Source organism: Eucyclogobius newberryi, unplaced genomic scaffold (genome assembly GCF_026437365.1).
Source record: "Eucyclogobius newberryi isolate DKJ021-1_F unplaced genomic scaffold, fEucNew1.0.hap1 SCAF_12, whole genome shotgun sequence".
In the NCBI taxonomy this organism is placed as follows: domain Eukaryota; kingdom Metazoa; phylum Chordata; class Actinopteri; order Gobiiformes; family Gobiidae; genus Eucyclogobius; species Eucyclogobius newberryi.
Window position 1 is genome coordinate 6,367,259 of NW_027315746.1, and position 16,452 is coordinate 6,383,710.

Consider the following 16,452-nt stretch of genomic DNA (forward strand, 5'->3'; position numbering starts at 1 on the left):
AGGATGAAGAGGATGAAGAGGATGGAGAGGATGGAGAGGATGAAGAGGATGGAGAGGATGAAGATGATGAAGAGGATGGAGAGGATGAAGAGGATGAAGAGGATGAAGATGATGAAGAGGATGGAGAGGATGGAGAGGATGAAGAGGATGAAAAGGATGGAGAGGATGAAGAGGATGGAGAGGATGAAGAGGATGGAGAGGATGAAGATGATGGAGAGGATGAAGAGGATGAAGATGATGAAGAGGATGGAGAGGATGGAGAGGATGAAGATGATGGAGAGGATGAAGATGATGGAGAGGATGGAGAGGATGAAGAGGATGGAGAGGATGGAGAGGATGAAGAGGATGAAGAGGATGGAGAGGATGAAGATGATGAAGAGGATGAAGATTATGAAGATGATGAAGAGGATGGAGAGGATGGAGAGGATGAAGAGGATGAAGATGATGAAGAGGATGAAGATTATGAAGATGATGAAGAGGATGGAGAGGATGGAGAGGATGAAGAGGATGAAGAGGATGGAGAGGATGAAGAGGATGGAGAGGATGGAGAGGATGAAGAGGATGGAGAGGATGAAGATGATGAAGAGGATGAAGAGGATGAAGATGATGAAGAGGATGGAGAGGATGGAGAGGATGAAGAGGATGGAGAGGATGAAGAGGATGAAGAGGATGAAGAGGATGGAGAGGATGAAGAGGATGGAGAGGATGAAGAGGATGGAGAGGATGAAGAGGATGAAGAGGATGGAGAGGATGAAGATGATGAAGAGGATGAAGATTATGAAGATGATGAAGAGGATGGAGAGGATGAAGAGGATGAAGAGGATGGAGAGGATGAAGAGGATGAAGATTATGAAGATGATGAAGAGGATGGAGAGGATGGAGAGGATGAAGAGGATGAAGAGGATGGAGAGGATGGAGAGGATGAAGAGGATGGAGAGGATGGAGAGGATGGAGAGGATGAAGAGGATGGAGAGGATGAAGAGGATGAAGAGGATGGAGAGGATGGAGAGGATGAAGAGGATGGAGAGGATGAAGAGGATGGAGAGGATGAAGATGATGAAGAGGATGAAGAGGATGGAGAGGATGGAGAGGATGAAGAGGATGGAGAGGATGGAGAGGATGAAGAGGATGGAGAGGATGAAGAGGATGGAGAGGATGAAGAAGATGGAGAGAATGAAGAGGATGAAGATGATGAAGAGGATGGAGAGGATGAAGATGATGAAGATGATGAAGATGATGGAGAGGATGAAGAGGATGAAGAGGATGAAGAGGATGGAGAGGATGAAGAGGATGGAGAGGATGAAGAGGATGAAGAGGATGAAGATGATGAAGAGGATGGAGAGGATGAAGAGGATGAAGAGGATGGAGAGGATGAAGATGATGAAGATGATGAAGAGGATGAAGATGATGAAGAGGATGGAGAGGATGAAGAGGATGGAGAGGATGAAGATGATGAAGATGATGAAGAGGATGGAGATGATGAAGAGGATGGAGAGGATGAAGAGGATGAAGAGGATGAAGAGGATGAAGATGATGAAGAGGATGGAGAGGATGAAGAGGATGAAGAGGATGGAGAGGATGAAGATGATGAAGATGATGAAGAGGATGAAGATGATGAAGAGGATGGAGAGGATGAAGAGGATGAAGATGATGAAGAGGATGAAGATGATGAAGAGGATGGAGAGGATGAAGAGGATGAAGAGGATGGAGAGGATGAAGATGATGAAGATGATGAAGAGGATGAAGATGATGAAGAGGATGGAGAGGATGAAGAGGATGAAGAGGATGAAGAGGATGAAGATGATGAAGAGGATGGAGAGGATGAAGAGGATGAAGAGGATGGAGAGGATGAAGATGATGAAGATGATGAAGAGGATGAAGATGATGAAGAGGATGGAGAGGATGAAGAGGATGAAGATGATGAAGAGGATGAAGATGATGAAGAGGATGGAGAGGATGAAGAGGATGAAGAGGATGAAGAGGATGAAGAGGATGAAGTGGCTTCGTCTCGGAGGGTTCGGGGGGATTTCTCACGTTTGAAAAGTGAGGAGACTTTAAAAGACAAAAGACCAGTCGATATTAAAGTCTGGGACGGATTCATAAACGTCAGCGTGATTGACAGTTCAGCCAAAGCTCCTGAAGTGAAGAGCCACAGCTTTAATACTGAAACACACGCAAAGGAAAGTATCATCAAACACAATAATACATAGGAATAAAAATACACAAGAACAATAAGAATAATAAACATAATAATACATAATAATCAACATAAATAATACTAATAAACATAATACATACAAATAAAAACACATAATAATAATCCATAATAATAATAATAATACTAATAATAATGCATTAGTCTACGTGGTAAACAGTTCCATCTGGTGTGAGTAATCTGATTTCTCTCTGATTGTTCATTATGCACAGAAAAAAGAGAAACTTAAGTGGCAAAGACTAAAATGAAAGAGAGATATTTTATTGTTTTTCATCTGATACAAACATTACAGATTTCTCTTTAAAATCTAATCTGATTATTGGGTAAACTGCATTGTTTTCTGGCCATATAAATGTATTTATACTTTATCCAAACTGGACGAGGACATGAGGACAGCACCTGGTCCGAGTGGGACATGAACATTTCAGTGGATTAGAAACATAAATGTCCTAAACCCTTTTGTTTTGGGTCTTTTTTTCCTAAACCGCCTGTAAAAATGAGCCTCATTTCAAACTGAAGCTGTCCCTGAACCTCTGGAGCACAAACACTCGTCTGGAGCCTTTGTGCAGCTGAGACTCTGGAGTTTTGACTCTGATGTCGGTTTGACTCCGAGTAAAAACAAGCTGTGCTCAGAGGAAATCAGATTTTAAACCCTGTCTAGCTTTTCTTTGCTGAATATATAATGAGTGGAGCTGGTGTTGGAGGAGGCTCTGATTGACACTAAAATGAGCTTCTGTTCGGTTTTCACAATTCTCTTTTATGTACAACAGAAAGCAGCTTTTATAAGATGTGGACAAAATGGTATGAATAAAGAAGAAGTGGGACGCCCTAAACATAAAGTATTTGGTATTTCATGTTTTACAGCTATAAATACCTCCATTCCTATAACTATTGCTCTGAGACGTGGCATAACGAGGCTTAAATAAAAGCTTCCGAGCTCCTTCACCGCTCTGAGTCGTTGAACGCGATTAATGTGTAATAAACAGAAAAGAACGAGCCACATTCTCATTTTGAAACAGCAAAGTCTGGAGTAAACCATGATCTCCAGTGGGGCACGAGAGTCCAAACAGCAGCAGCTGAGTCACTGTTGCCTGGAAACTGAAGTTAATATTCTGCAAAAATCCCAGAGCAAACCCGGCTCCTCGTCTGTCCAACTGTGTCCGAGAACAGCGAGAGAATGTGAATATATCCGCGGGAAACGTGTTCAGGGTGAATGGGCAATATGTGCGTTTGGCAGGGGCTGACCGTGGTGCTGAAACCCTGCCACAGCCATCGTCATAGAAACACACTTTTATTCAGCCGCAAAGAGAAAAGATTTGTTACAGACGTTCATTTCCAACCAGGGAATAAACAGGGTGTAGAATAAATACATAAATACATCTATAATTCAGACAAAAATCAATTTGAGTGAAAAATACAAATGTTCTTCACTTCAACTAATCCTGAGGGAAAACTGAACATGCGAACAAACTTATAACTATGTAACCTGTCAAACTATTTGCACGAGTATGTATACGATATGTACAAAAGTATACGATATGTACGAAAGTATACGATATGTACAAAAGTGTATGAACAGTGTACACAATTGTTTATAACCTCTGAAAAAAGGCTGTTGGAGGGTTCATGTAGTGCAATCGTGATCATATAATCATAATCATATAATACACAATTAATAGATAACAATAATAAAATCACTTAGTCTTCTTTTTAACAAACTCATTATAGATTTAACCAGTGAGATTTGTTCTTGTTAAATTTTCAAAAGTCAAAAATTCTACTTTTTTTTGTTTTTTTTTAAGCTAGCTAACGTTACATCAGTAATGGAAACATTGAACACGGGAATATAGTTGAAGTTGTTTTATAGAACTGACTTCAGCTCATTTTAAACTCTGATTTATTGACCTTTTTCTTCACAAACTGCGACATAAAAGGAGTAACACTGTGCTAAACATCGACCACATGAGCCGCTTCAGTTCATTTATCTTCAGTGACAAACGTGTGAGATCCTTGAAGCTTCTGTTGGAAAACGCTCGGCTCAAGGTCTGAATACGTTTGAATAATTCTGACGAGAAAGTGCTCCGTGATGTTTAAACATTACTCACGGGAGACACGAAGCTCATGAAGCTCACGTTTGACGGACTCGAGGAGGTTCTACGCACAGCTCTGGTTTGTTCGCTCAACAAAAGTCTGATCTTTGTCTGGTTTCTGGGGTTATGAAATCACCAAAATGACCTGATTCTTCACAGGTTTTGACGAGGGAAAAACAAGGAAAACGCATGAGGAACAGACAAAAACAAAAGAAGATGTTTAAGATTGACAAAGTTCCTTTAAAATGCCTTGTACTTTGTCTCCCGCGTGCTGCAGTTACTCTGAATATCCACCGATCGACTCAGAACCAGAATGACTTTGTGACTGACAAGCAGAAGAAAACAGAGATTATCAAAAATGAGAAAAGACCTTCTTTTTTTAAATAAGAAACTAATTAAATATCAGTAAATTCAGTTTGTTTGTTGCCGCTGCTGTGGAGTCCGGCTCCTTTGACGATTCTCATAAAAATCACACCTCGTTATTGGGTTATTTGATGAATTATTCCAGTTTTCTGACACTTAAGCGCCCCCTACAGGCCGGACGACTCGTTGAACTAAAATGCTCTAAAAAATTATAAAAAAATGTTTATCACAGAAAAGCACATTTTGAAGGTTTATGATTTCACTTCCTGTTTGTAATTGATGACATCACACTAGAAAATTACCCAGCAAACACTGGGCCAAAACTCATCTAATGTCACCATTTTTTTAATTCGACAAATAAATATATATGAACGCGACTTTATTTTGTTCAATTAATGTTTAGAATCAAAAAAGTTGTTTCTTTGTGTAAATTCTGCATAAACTTTGACTGGAATGAGTGTCCCTGGTGTGATGTCACTTCCTGTCCCTGGTGTGATGTCACTTCCTGTCGTTTTCAACAGATTTTTCAACGTTTCCTCCACAAATACTTACTTCATTGGTGTAAAACTATAAAGTATATGTACAACTGGTATAACTACACCAAATAAAGTCACAATCATAAGACCGTAAAAACCTGTCATACGTCACTTTACTTCCCGTGTAAATGCTCAATGAACATTTCTTTAGCTGAAGCTTTAAGAGTTCCTGGAGCGCCGCAGGTGAGTCGGTCGGCGCCGCTTTGTGCGTGTAAACTGTGATCACATGTTCGACGTGTCCTGACCCCGCCCCTGTGCGTCTGTGTGGTCAGGAGTGCCTGCTGGAGCTCCTGTGTGAAGCGGTTGCCTCGGCGATGCGGATGGGGCGGAGCCTGGTGATCAGCGGTTTCCCCCGGGACGTGAGGCAGGCGCAGAGCTACGCCAACAAGGTCACGGGCAACACACTCTTATCTGCATGATGTCATCAGTGCGAGCGTGGCTGAGGAGAGAGAGTGTATTTATATGAATGAAGCGAGAGGCTGTGATTGGTTTAAAGCGACGGACGAGAGAGAAACGAGGTCGAGTTTAGGCGTTTTAGGCGACGTTTGAAAGTTAAAAGTTTGTTCTTATTCGTGAGATTTTTGGGGAAATGTAATATTATTTAGTTTTAAACGGTGCTCAAATTTAGTGCTGGAAAGTAAAGTAAAGTAAGGGCTTAATTACATGTTTTACAGTGGATTAATTTTACTTTTATTACATTTTACAGCAGGAATCTGTACTTACCACTTCACAGAAATGACTTTTATGCGTTAAGATGTTGAGTTCACGTCCCAGCTTCGAGCAAACATATAAATATAGGCATAAAATCACTCTGACGGTTTTGAAATTGACTGGAATTGCAAAAATGTCGAGCCAAATTCTGCAAATGTTCTGAGTGAAATATTAGCAAATTTGGACCTTGAAACTTTTACTTTGAAAGGTTTTAAAGAGGATTTACCAGGGAAAGAGCAGTCCAATGATCCTTTTTCAACGCAGCAACACTTGCCCCTCCCCCTTGTAACTAACTCCTCCTCCTCCTCCTCCTTAACTCCTCCTCCTCCTTAACTCCTCCTCCTTCTTAACTCCTCCTCCTTCGTTTAAATGTGTTGATTCGACCTCAGAGCAGAGCGCAGGGGCAGAATTAGAAAACACACTCGCTCGAGCTTTAAAATGATGAATAAAACGTCCAGTGGAAATGAAGCGAGCGACGCGTTTGTTTTCAGACCCTTCGTTGGCTCGCCCCCTCGCCCCCTCGTTTCGTCTCAAACGCCGACTGTCTTTCGTGGAGAACAGGCTGAAGTCAAAGTCAGTTACCGTATTTTCTGGAGTATAAGTCGCACCAGCCAAAAAAACAGCCAAAAAATGCATAATAGAGAAGAAAAAAACATACTCTATTACTCTACACAAACAACTATGAAAAAAGGTGCAACTTGTAGTCCGGAAAATACGGTATTCTGAGAACGGCGTGAGTCTGATTGACGAGCCGACGCCCAATAGGAGCACGGTATCCTCCATTTCTATTGGTGAACGTTTTATTGGCCCCACCTCTTCCCCACACAACGTATTTTTATCCTTTGTTATGAGTTTATCATGAATAAAAGCCTGATATCGCACGATATCGACTACTAAAAAGTAATGAAAATCCTCCTTACAACCTCTAAGTAGTTTTTCATGTGCTACTTTTACTTTCACTGGGTTTTATTTGCCTGATTTAACACGTGTATTTGTACTTTTAACCCTTCTGAGCGCTTCTTTCCACCGCTTCTCACGTTCCTTTTTTAAAAACGCTCTTGCAGATGAACGAGCCGAGCCTGGTGCTGCTGCTGAGCTGTTCCCCCGAGACCATGTGCCAACGGGGGCTCCGCTGCGGGACGTCCCGCGCCGGCGCCGACCCGGACGCCGACGTGGAGCGGGAGCGGGAGCGGAGGAGCGGCGAGTTCGTGAGGGAAAGCAGAGCGGTCGCCCAGCACTACGAAGACAAGAGTTTGCTCCACACGGTAACAACACACTCACGTCGTCTGTGTTTGTGTTTGACCACGTTTCACTCGTCGCTTTTCAACGTTTTAGGACAAAAACGAGCAAAAAGTGACGCTGGGATTAACCTCGGAATATCACGGAAAAGTCAAGACAAAATCTGCACCAAAAACCACTCAGAGCCCAGTTTAAACACATGTATTGTTGTGTTTTACATTATCTGTTTGTTTAAAAGGAGATTGAGACAGACATTAAGCATTCTGATCAGGGCGAAATCTTGTGTTTCATGTTTTACTGGACAAATCCTCACAGAAACGTTGACTCCACACTAGTTTTTCATTGTATCTACAGCTATATGACTTACTTTAGCACAAATTGTACTTTTTGTGAACCTCATTTAATGAGAAAAGCAAAACCAAACTAACCAACATTTATACCGTGGAAATGAAAAAAACATTAGAATTCAGACGTGATGTCAGTTAATCATTGAACATGTTATTGTGCCTTTGATAAACTCAGTAATTACAAGGATCTAACCATAAAACAGGTTTATACCATTAAACTCTTCATTTTAAACGATGGACTCCAATGTTAAGATGTATTCTTCATCATAATAAGACAGTAGAATCACAAAAACACATTTCACGTTGACAAATCTAAAAAAAAAGAGCCAGGGTTTCTCAGGAGTTGTTTTCTGGCTGTTCTTCCGCTCAGAGACAGCAGGGGGCGACGACGAACACTTCAAACACCCCAAAATATACATATTCAACCATGACAGTGACGTACAAAGACGTTTAACGAGGTGAAAATGTGACTTAGCTCCGTCCCGTCTGTGGGAGCAGGATCTCTCCTTCGCTGGGTTCTCCTCAAGGTTTCTACTTTTGACCATAGCTTTTTAAAAGTGATTTCCTGCAGACGGAGGGTTTAAAGGTAAAGGATGTTCTGGGACACTTCTCCAATTCCCGTGAACATTGTTTCTGATCGTTCCATTGTTTGACTCCTCGATTAAGTCATTACATTTCATTTCTTTGCGCGTTCTCCTCACGTTTGAGCAGATTTAGTCTCTTGGTCGTTTCGTCGCTTCAGTTTGTGGGCGACTCGTTGATCAAAGCAGCTGCCGAACACTTTGAAAAGGAATTAAACTGACCCGTGACACGTTCGCTGCTGCTCGCCCGCCGTGTGCCTGACCCCGTCAAACATCTGCCCTCGTGAGCCGGTAATTGACCTGGAAGCGCCGACCAAAGCCGAGCGGGGGACTTTGAAGGCCGTTTGTAATGAGCCGTTTAAAAGTCGACGCATCTGAAGCTCTGTCACTCATGATAGACGGAACGACCGCACGTTTTAACACGATCAGATGGAGGACATTTAAATGAATATAACGTTAAAAAAAAGCTCTGAGTCAAGGTCAATCTTTTGAATTTGAATTAGTGTTTTGTCGTTTTAGGCGCCCTTGTTTTAGCTCGTAAGACCAACACTAAAAATACATGTACCGTACTTTCTGGACTATACGTCGCACCTTTTTTCATAGTTTTGGCCGGGGTGCGATTTATACTTACATTTATACTTATACTTATACTCTGGAGCGACATATATGTGATATTATTTTTCACACTGACAACCTCAAGAGGGCGCTCTCGGCTCTAAGCGACGCAGAAGAATCTGCACTTCCTCTTCCTCTGGAGTTTGTGGAGTTGTTTAGAAGTGACACAGAGGAAGAAGAATTCAATGGATTTAGTGATTTGGGGTAAAACTGATGCTTTGCTAAACTTGTTAGCATGTTCTTTATGCTATAGTTATCTGAATAACTGTTCATATGTTACGTTAACATACCAGACACTTACCACAGTTCTGTCTGTGCCTCATGTAGCTGAAGGTGTTAGCGTTAGCATACGTCATGTAGCTGAAGGTGTTAACGTTAGCATACGTCATGTAGCTGAAGGTGTTAGCGTTAGTATACGTCATGTAGCTGAAGGTGTTAGCGTTAGCGTACGTCATGTAGCTGAAGGTGTTAGCGTTAGCGTACGTCATGTAGCTGAAGGTGTTAGCGTTAGCGTACGTCATGTAGCTGAAGGTGTTAGCGTTAGCGTACGTCATGTAGCTGAAGGTGTTAGCGTTAGCATACGTCATGTAGCTGAAGGTGTTAGCGTTAGCATACGTCATGTAGCTGAAAGTGTTAGCGTTAGCATACGTCATGTAGCTGAAGGTGTTAGCGTTAGCATACGTCATGTAGCTGAAGGTGTTAGCGTTAGCATACGTCATGTAGCTGAAGGTGTTAGCGTTAGCATACGTCATGTAGCTGAAGGTGTTAGCGTTAGTATACGTCATGTAGCTGAAGGTGTTAGCGTTAGCGTACGTCATGTAGCTGAAGGTGTTAGCGTTAGCGTACGTCATGTAGCTGAAGGTGTTAGCGTTAGCGTACGTCATGTAGCTGAAGGTGTTAGCGTTAGCATACGTCATGTAGCTGAAGGTGTTAGCGTTAGCATACGTCATGTAGCTGAAAGTGTTAGCGTTAGCATACGTCATGTAGCTGAAGGTGTTAGCGTTAGCATACGTCATGTAGCTGAAGGTGTTAGCGTTAGCATACGTCATGTAGCTGAAGGTGTTAGCGTTAGCATACGTCATGTAGCTGAAGGTGTTAGCGTTAGTATACGTCATGTAGCTGAAGGTGTTAGCGTTAGCGTACGTCATGTAGCTGAAGGTGTTAGCGTTAGCGTACGTCATGTAGCTGAAGGTGTTAGCGTTAGCGTACGTCATGTAGCTGAAGGTGTTAGCGTTAGCGTACGTCATGTAGCTGAAGGTGTTAGCGTTAGCGTACGTCATGTAGCTGAAGGTGTTAGCGTTAGTATACGTCATGTAGCTGAAGGTGTTAGCGTTAGCGTACGTCATGTAGCTGAAGGTGTTAGCGTTAGCGTACGTCATGTAGCTGAAGGTGTTAGCGTTAGCGTACGTCATGTAGCTGAAGGTGTTAGCGTTAGCGTACGTCATGTAGCTGAAGGTGTTAGCGTTAGTATACGTCATGTAGCTGAAGGTGTTAGCGTTAGCGTACGTCATGTAGCTGAAGGTGTTAGCGTTAGCATACGTCATGTAGCTGAAGGTGTTAGCGTTAGCATACGTCATGTAGCTGAAGGTGTTAGCGTTAGCATACGTCATGTAGCTGAAGGTGTTAGCGTTAGCATACGTCATGTAGCTGAAGGTGTTAGCGTTAGCATACGTCATGTAGCTGAAGGTGTTAGCGTTAGCATACGTCATGTAGCTGAAGGTGTTAGCGTTAGCATACGTCATGTAGCTGAAGGTGTTAGCGTTAGCATACGTCATGTAGCTGAAGGTGTTAGCGTTAGCATACGTCATGTAGCTGAAGGTGTTAGCGTTAGCATACGTCATGTAGCTGAAGGTGTTAGCGTTAGCATACGTCATGTAGCTGAAGGTGTTAGCGTTAGCATACGTCATGTAGCTGAAGGTGTTAGCGTTAGCATACGTCATGTAGCTGAAAGTGTTAGCGTTAGCATACGTCATGTAGCTGAAGGTGTTAGCGTTAGCATACATGCACCTATTCACCATGTTCTCTCATCTGTTATTATTTTAAACTGCATTTACAGAGGAAATGTCTGTTCTTGGTCTTGGATTTTATCAAATACATTTCCCCCAAAAAATGAGACTTATACTCCAGTGAGACTTATACATGTTTTTTTCTTCTGTATTATGCATTTTTGGCTGGTGCGACATTAGTCTTCCTCCTTTTCTCGCTCCGTGGTCCTGTAAATGACTCACATGAGCGTTTGTCCCGTCTTCACAGATCGACGCCGAGCGGTCGCCCGACGAGGTTTTTGCCCAGATTTGTCGGGCGCTCGAGACCATTTTCTGAATCGGACACTTTCTCCTTCTTCGGGCCGAGACTCCGCGGGACGACCGGGATTTCGGCGCTGCACGAAGGATTCTCTCCGCCCGCGACGACGGCACATGCACCGGACACTCACCACGGCCATCTCTTCAGGGCGGGACGGAGCGGCTCCGCCCGGTTTTAGTTGCGTTTTCCGTGGAGCGACATCACGGCGAGCGGCGTTTGACCGGCGAGTGGCAAAACTGAACGAGTGTTGGGAATTCTGTCGCGTAATTGGCTCAAAACGCAACTAAAACGCGACTAAAATGTGCCATCTAAAGAATAAAACTGGAGTTAACAGTGGTAGAAAAGCAAATGTAGAACAGAACTGCAGCCGCGCCCACTTTTATTATCGATACAGACCTTGGATCGTGAACAGTCGAACGGAGAAACTTATTTTCAGGGAATTTTCAATTTTCAATTTAGCAGTGGCAGAAACGATGGTGAGTGTCGACTCTTTCTCTCAAAACACAAAGTCAAATGTAAAAGAGCTGCTGGAAAAGTAAAATGTTTCAATATTTTGTTTGTGTCTCACGTCTGAAAAGGAAATGAAACAGAAAAACAGGTAAACGACAGAAACGTCACATTTATCACTGATACAAACGTTTCTGTCCTGAAATAAGATGTTTTTGAGTCAGTTTGTCGAGGAAATACCGTATTTTCCAGACTTTAAATTGCACCTTTTTTCATAGTTTTGGCCGAGGTGCGACTTCTACTTATATTTATACTTATATACTTATGCTCCGGAGCGACTTCTATGTGATAATATTTGTTATTTTCACACTTGCAGCTGCATTTCAAACTCCAGTGCAACTTATGTATGTTTTTTTCTTCTTTATTATGCATTTTTTGGCTGGTGCGACTTATACTCGGGAAAATACGGTAATACGTCCTAAATCTCCAACAGCAGTTAGCTTAACAAGCTAGCTTAGCTCTGCACAGTCACAGCAGAGAAACTACTTTCAGTTTCACAGTGTCAAGTTCATTTCAGCAAAACAAAACCAAAAAGACCAAATTAACAGGTTTTATCTGTTTTGCTGCACATAATTCTCAGTCAGACGATGTTAGCGAACAAGCTAGCTTTTCGCCATCGAAGCAACGACAAATAAACAACTTGACGCTTCAAAATGGAAACTTCATGTGAATTTAGGTGAGACAAAAACATGAGCCAGAGGGAAAAAAAGCGCAAAGAAACTTGTCAGTTTTGCCACTCGTGACGTCGATGGGCGTTTTTCAAATTCGCTGATGTCGGCGCATAACTTCTGTTGTTCTAAAAGTATCGACGTTTGCTTTTCTCTGTGTGGACGGTCGCTCTTTGACTCGTGCATGTTCCTCCTGGTGTTTTCAAACTCGGTGAATCTTTGTGTCGACGCAAAACGAAGCTTCACGTTCGTCTCTCGCCGCTGTGGACCGAGGCGGAGGAAGTGAATACAACGGACTCAAACAAATACAACGGACTCAAATCAATACAAGGGATTATGTGAGGTGTGGCAAAGGCGTTGAGGGCGTGGTCGTCTTTGCATCGAGTCATTTCACGTTTTGTTAGCGATTATAACGGCGAGTAAAACGAAGCCTCGCTGCACAAAGCCTCAAAATACTGCCATCTACTGGGGATTTTGATGTATTACAAAGAAAGGAAGTTTATTTTTGAAAGATTCCTACCGGCGTGTGTGAACTTTGAACATTTGTAACATCGAGAAGAATATTTATGAAAGTTTTTTTTTTGCTCACATACACAGGGTTTTTCTTGAGGTTTCATTTTGAGGCTTCAAAAAAATCTGGATTTTCCTCCCGTTGATCAGTCTCGTCTCAAAATAGCCAGAAATATCTATGAAATGATAATAACGTGTGTGTTGCCACGGAGACCACGACACTAGGCCTGTCACGATAACAAATGTGTGATATATTCCCACAGAAAATATCAGACTAAACGACGATGTTGAAACTACTTTATGCCACAGACTCAATAAATATATCACAAAAATACCAGTAAATTAATACTTCATACTTTCTAATGTATGATATTGTTAAACTGAACAAATAGAAAGCCTAAAATAACTTTAGTACTTATTTAGTGGATATAAATAGTCAAAGAAGATATTTATTCGACTCTTTACGGTTCATCTATATGTATATTCATTTTTATGATAATCTTATCAATGAATAAATCAAAAAGTACACGATAAATATTGAGCCCCAGAAATATTGTCAGTGGTGCTAAGTAGCAAAGTACAACAAAGAAAGTTCTGTGAAATATTTAGGTATCTGTACTTTTGTAAATTGTACAGCGGATACTTTTTACTTTACTTCACTAGACTTACTACTAGACTTACTTCAGTATCTGAGAGCGGACACCTGTACTTTCTACTCCATTAAAGTAAAAAGTACTTTTATAGTTTGACCTTTTTTAGCACATTCACGGTGACACCGACTGAAGGTTTTGAGTTCGAGTCCCGGCCTTAAGCAAACAAAAACACACGTGTAAAAAGTCTAGATCAGGGGTGTCAAACTCATTTGGGTCGCGGGCCGAATTTGGACACTCAGGCTGAACATAACGTAAACCATAAAACTATTAAAAATATAAGAAATAAATAGCTTTATATAGCCTACGCTGTTTTGAAGCAATTACTGGATCGATAAAAAAAATTACAAAACGTTTGTTCTCATAAACTGAAATGTATTTAGAAAAACACGTGTAATTTCACCAACACTGTGCTTCAGTTTATGTCATTACAACTTCAGAGTTGATCTACAGAGATAAACATTTGACTTTATAACAAAATAAACTTCCCAAGATCTAAAAAACCTTTAAATGTCCTAACTAACATTTCCACGTCTGTGTAGTTCTCTGTACAGCTGAACTGACTCACCACTGACACGCATTGTGGGACGCGTAGTTTTAGCGATAACATTTTAAGGATAAAATAAGATTTTATTTTTTTTAATTTGAATTTGAAATGTTCGGCGGGCCGGATTAAAACGTCTGGCGGGCCAGATTTGGCCCGTGGGCCTTGTATTTTGACACATGTGGTCTAAAACGTGGAAACAAACGGGACAATTCTTCATCACGATCGCCACATTTCACTCTTTAAAAGTGATCAAATATTTGCACAAAATACTTTTATGTACTTCAATACTTTTACTGCAGTACTTTAATATCTTATCTTATCTTATCTTTTTACTTTTGATACGTTAAGCTACAAAACTGCTTCTTCTTCCACCACCGTAGCATCTTTAAGTCATCGCAGTGGTTGTGACGGGCCTAGAATACGTACAATACATACAATAAGTACAATAAGTACAATACATACAATAAGTACAATAAGTACAAACGCTGTTGTCTTTATCTCATTGTTAAAAACAGACTCTAAAAACACTCGTCTGTCGAGAAGCGTTTGTATCCTTCTGTTTTTGTTTTGAGGAGGAAACGACCTGTTTCAAGTGTTTTTTCCGCGCTCTTTTCTTCTCTGCAGCCACTGGCTTTTTCGCATGTGCCACTCTTACGACTCTTCAGCTCCGCCTCCGCGCCACCTGCAGCTCCGCCTCCACGCCACCTGCAGCTCCGCCTCCACGCCACCTGCAGCTCCGCCTCCGCGCGACCAAACCGCACACGTTTCACGGACATTTCACCGAGAACTATAAATATATGAGTATGAATATATCACATGTTCTGGTTTTGCGTCGTGCAGGTGCTTGTTCCGGTATTTAAACAGTCAATAATAAAACACAGGATTTCTTGCTGCATGTTTCCCGCGTGGTTATTTGTGTGGTTCACAGCGCCATCTGCAGGACAGAGAAGGACACGTGACGGAGCGAGTGGGACGTGGAGATGGGACGAAGTGCGCCCTCTACTGGCCGAACACGATATCGCATTTAAATTAAAACTACTTTTCTTTTTTTTATTTATTAATTTTTTATTGAAAGAATAAACACAGACCAATCAAAACTTATGTGTAAATAAAGATACAGTCCAGTGACATTGTCAAGAGAGAAAAAAAAGAAGAAGAAAAAGTATATATATATATATACACTACTTTTCAGAGGAGTTTTAGTCGTTTAGCAGTTTATTTTAACTCTCACTTGAGTCAGTTTTGGTCGCTCTTCCTACTGTGAGTGACAAACGCTTCATGCAGACAATATGACATGAATTAAGCATTTGTGTTTCTCAGATATGATTAAGTTTTCCTTGTTTTTGTGACAATATCTCATTTTATTTAATGTTCTGTACTTTCAATTACATCAAATTCAAATCATAAATCAGATATTACGTCCAGTTACATATATTACTCTTACTTTTAGTAGTACTCTCCCCAAATACATGTTATACTCTCTACGTTGTACTTCTACTTGAGTCATATTATTTTGAAGTAACTGCTCTTACTTGAGTCATTTTATTTTGAAGTAACTGCTCTTACTTGAGTCATTTTATTTTGAAGTAAGTGCTCTTACTTGAGTCATTTTATTTTGAAGTACCTGCTCTTACTTGAGTCATTTTATTTTGAAGTACCTGCTCTTACTTGAGTCATTTTATTTTGAAGTAACTCTTACTTGAGTCATTTTATTTTGAAGTACCGGCTCTTACTCGAGTCATATTTTCTGCTTCTTGTCACCTCTGGACTTTTGGATGGTTGAACTATTTTTAACCAATGGTGCAAAGACTACACCATGAAATATTTGTACTCAAGTAAAAGTACAGTTACATGGCTCAGGTACAAGTACAAGTACTGCTGCCAGAACTATACTTAAAGCTACTCAGAGTACAAGTTGCTGGTTACTTCTTAACAGTTTCAGTATCATTTTAGATCAGACTTTGATACGAAACAAGACTTTTACCGATTTAAAGCTGAATTAAGTTTTTTTAATTACAATCTTTATATTCTGAGAACTCTGGCCAATCAGAAGAGGCGATAGTGTGATGTGCTTGTGGGTTTAGAAGAAGCAGATGCAGCAGTTAAATGTGACAATAGCGCTTACACGGCTAGAATTATAGTACACGTAAATATTTTAAAATCTACTCAAAAAAAGTTCAAATACTCCAAAAAATCTACTCAATTGTTGTAGAAAGTTTGGAGGCACAATAAGGCCCAGTACATTTTAATCAGTGAAATTATCATTATTAATGATTACAGTAAATAGTGCAAAGAATATTAAATTAAAAGTAAACTTCTGACACGATTGGTGTTTTCAAAAGTCCATGTTCAGATTAAAGGGGAAACATGGGACTTTTCTGTTCTGGCGACGCAGTTTTAGAAATTAAAACGTTTCAATTTTAAGGAAATTTGAGCCAAACTTCTCCATCTAAATGTCACAAATCACACATTTTGCGAGTTAAACATTGTAAACAAAGAATACATGTTTTTTTCAAAGTGCAAATGACACGTTTGAACATGATTATACTTAAAACTACTTCACTATTTT

General features: G+C 40.8%; 1 protein-coding gene across 1 annotated transcript in view; it reads left to right on the forward strand.

Moving 5' to 3' along the window:
• Positions 1 to 11,036, forward strand: part of ak5 (adenylate kinase 5) — a 157,333-nt gene extending 146,297 nt beyond the window's left edge. The window contains exons 12-14 of the mRNA XM_072440655.1: positions 5,477 to 5,593; positions 6,980 to 7,180; positions 10,951 to 11,036. Of these exons, the coding sequence (XP_072296756.1) occupies positions 5,477 to 5,593; positions 6,980 to 7,180; positions 10,951 to 11,019 (387 nt within the window). The 3' untranslated portion in view covers positions 11,020 to 11,036. The remainder of the gene's footprint in view (positions 1 to 5,476; positions 5,594 to 6,979; positions 7,181 to 10,950) is intronic.
• Positions 11,037 to 16,452: the final 5,416 nt, after the last annotated feature.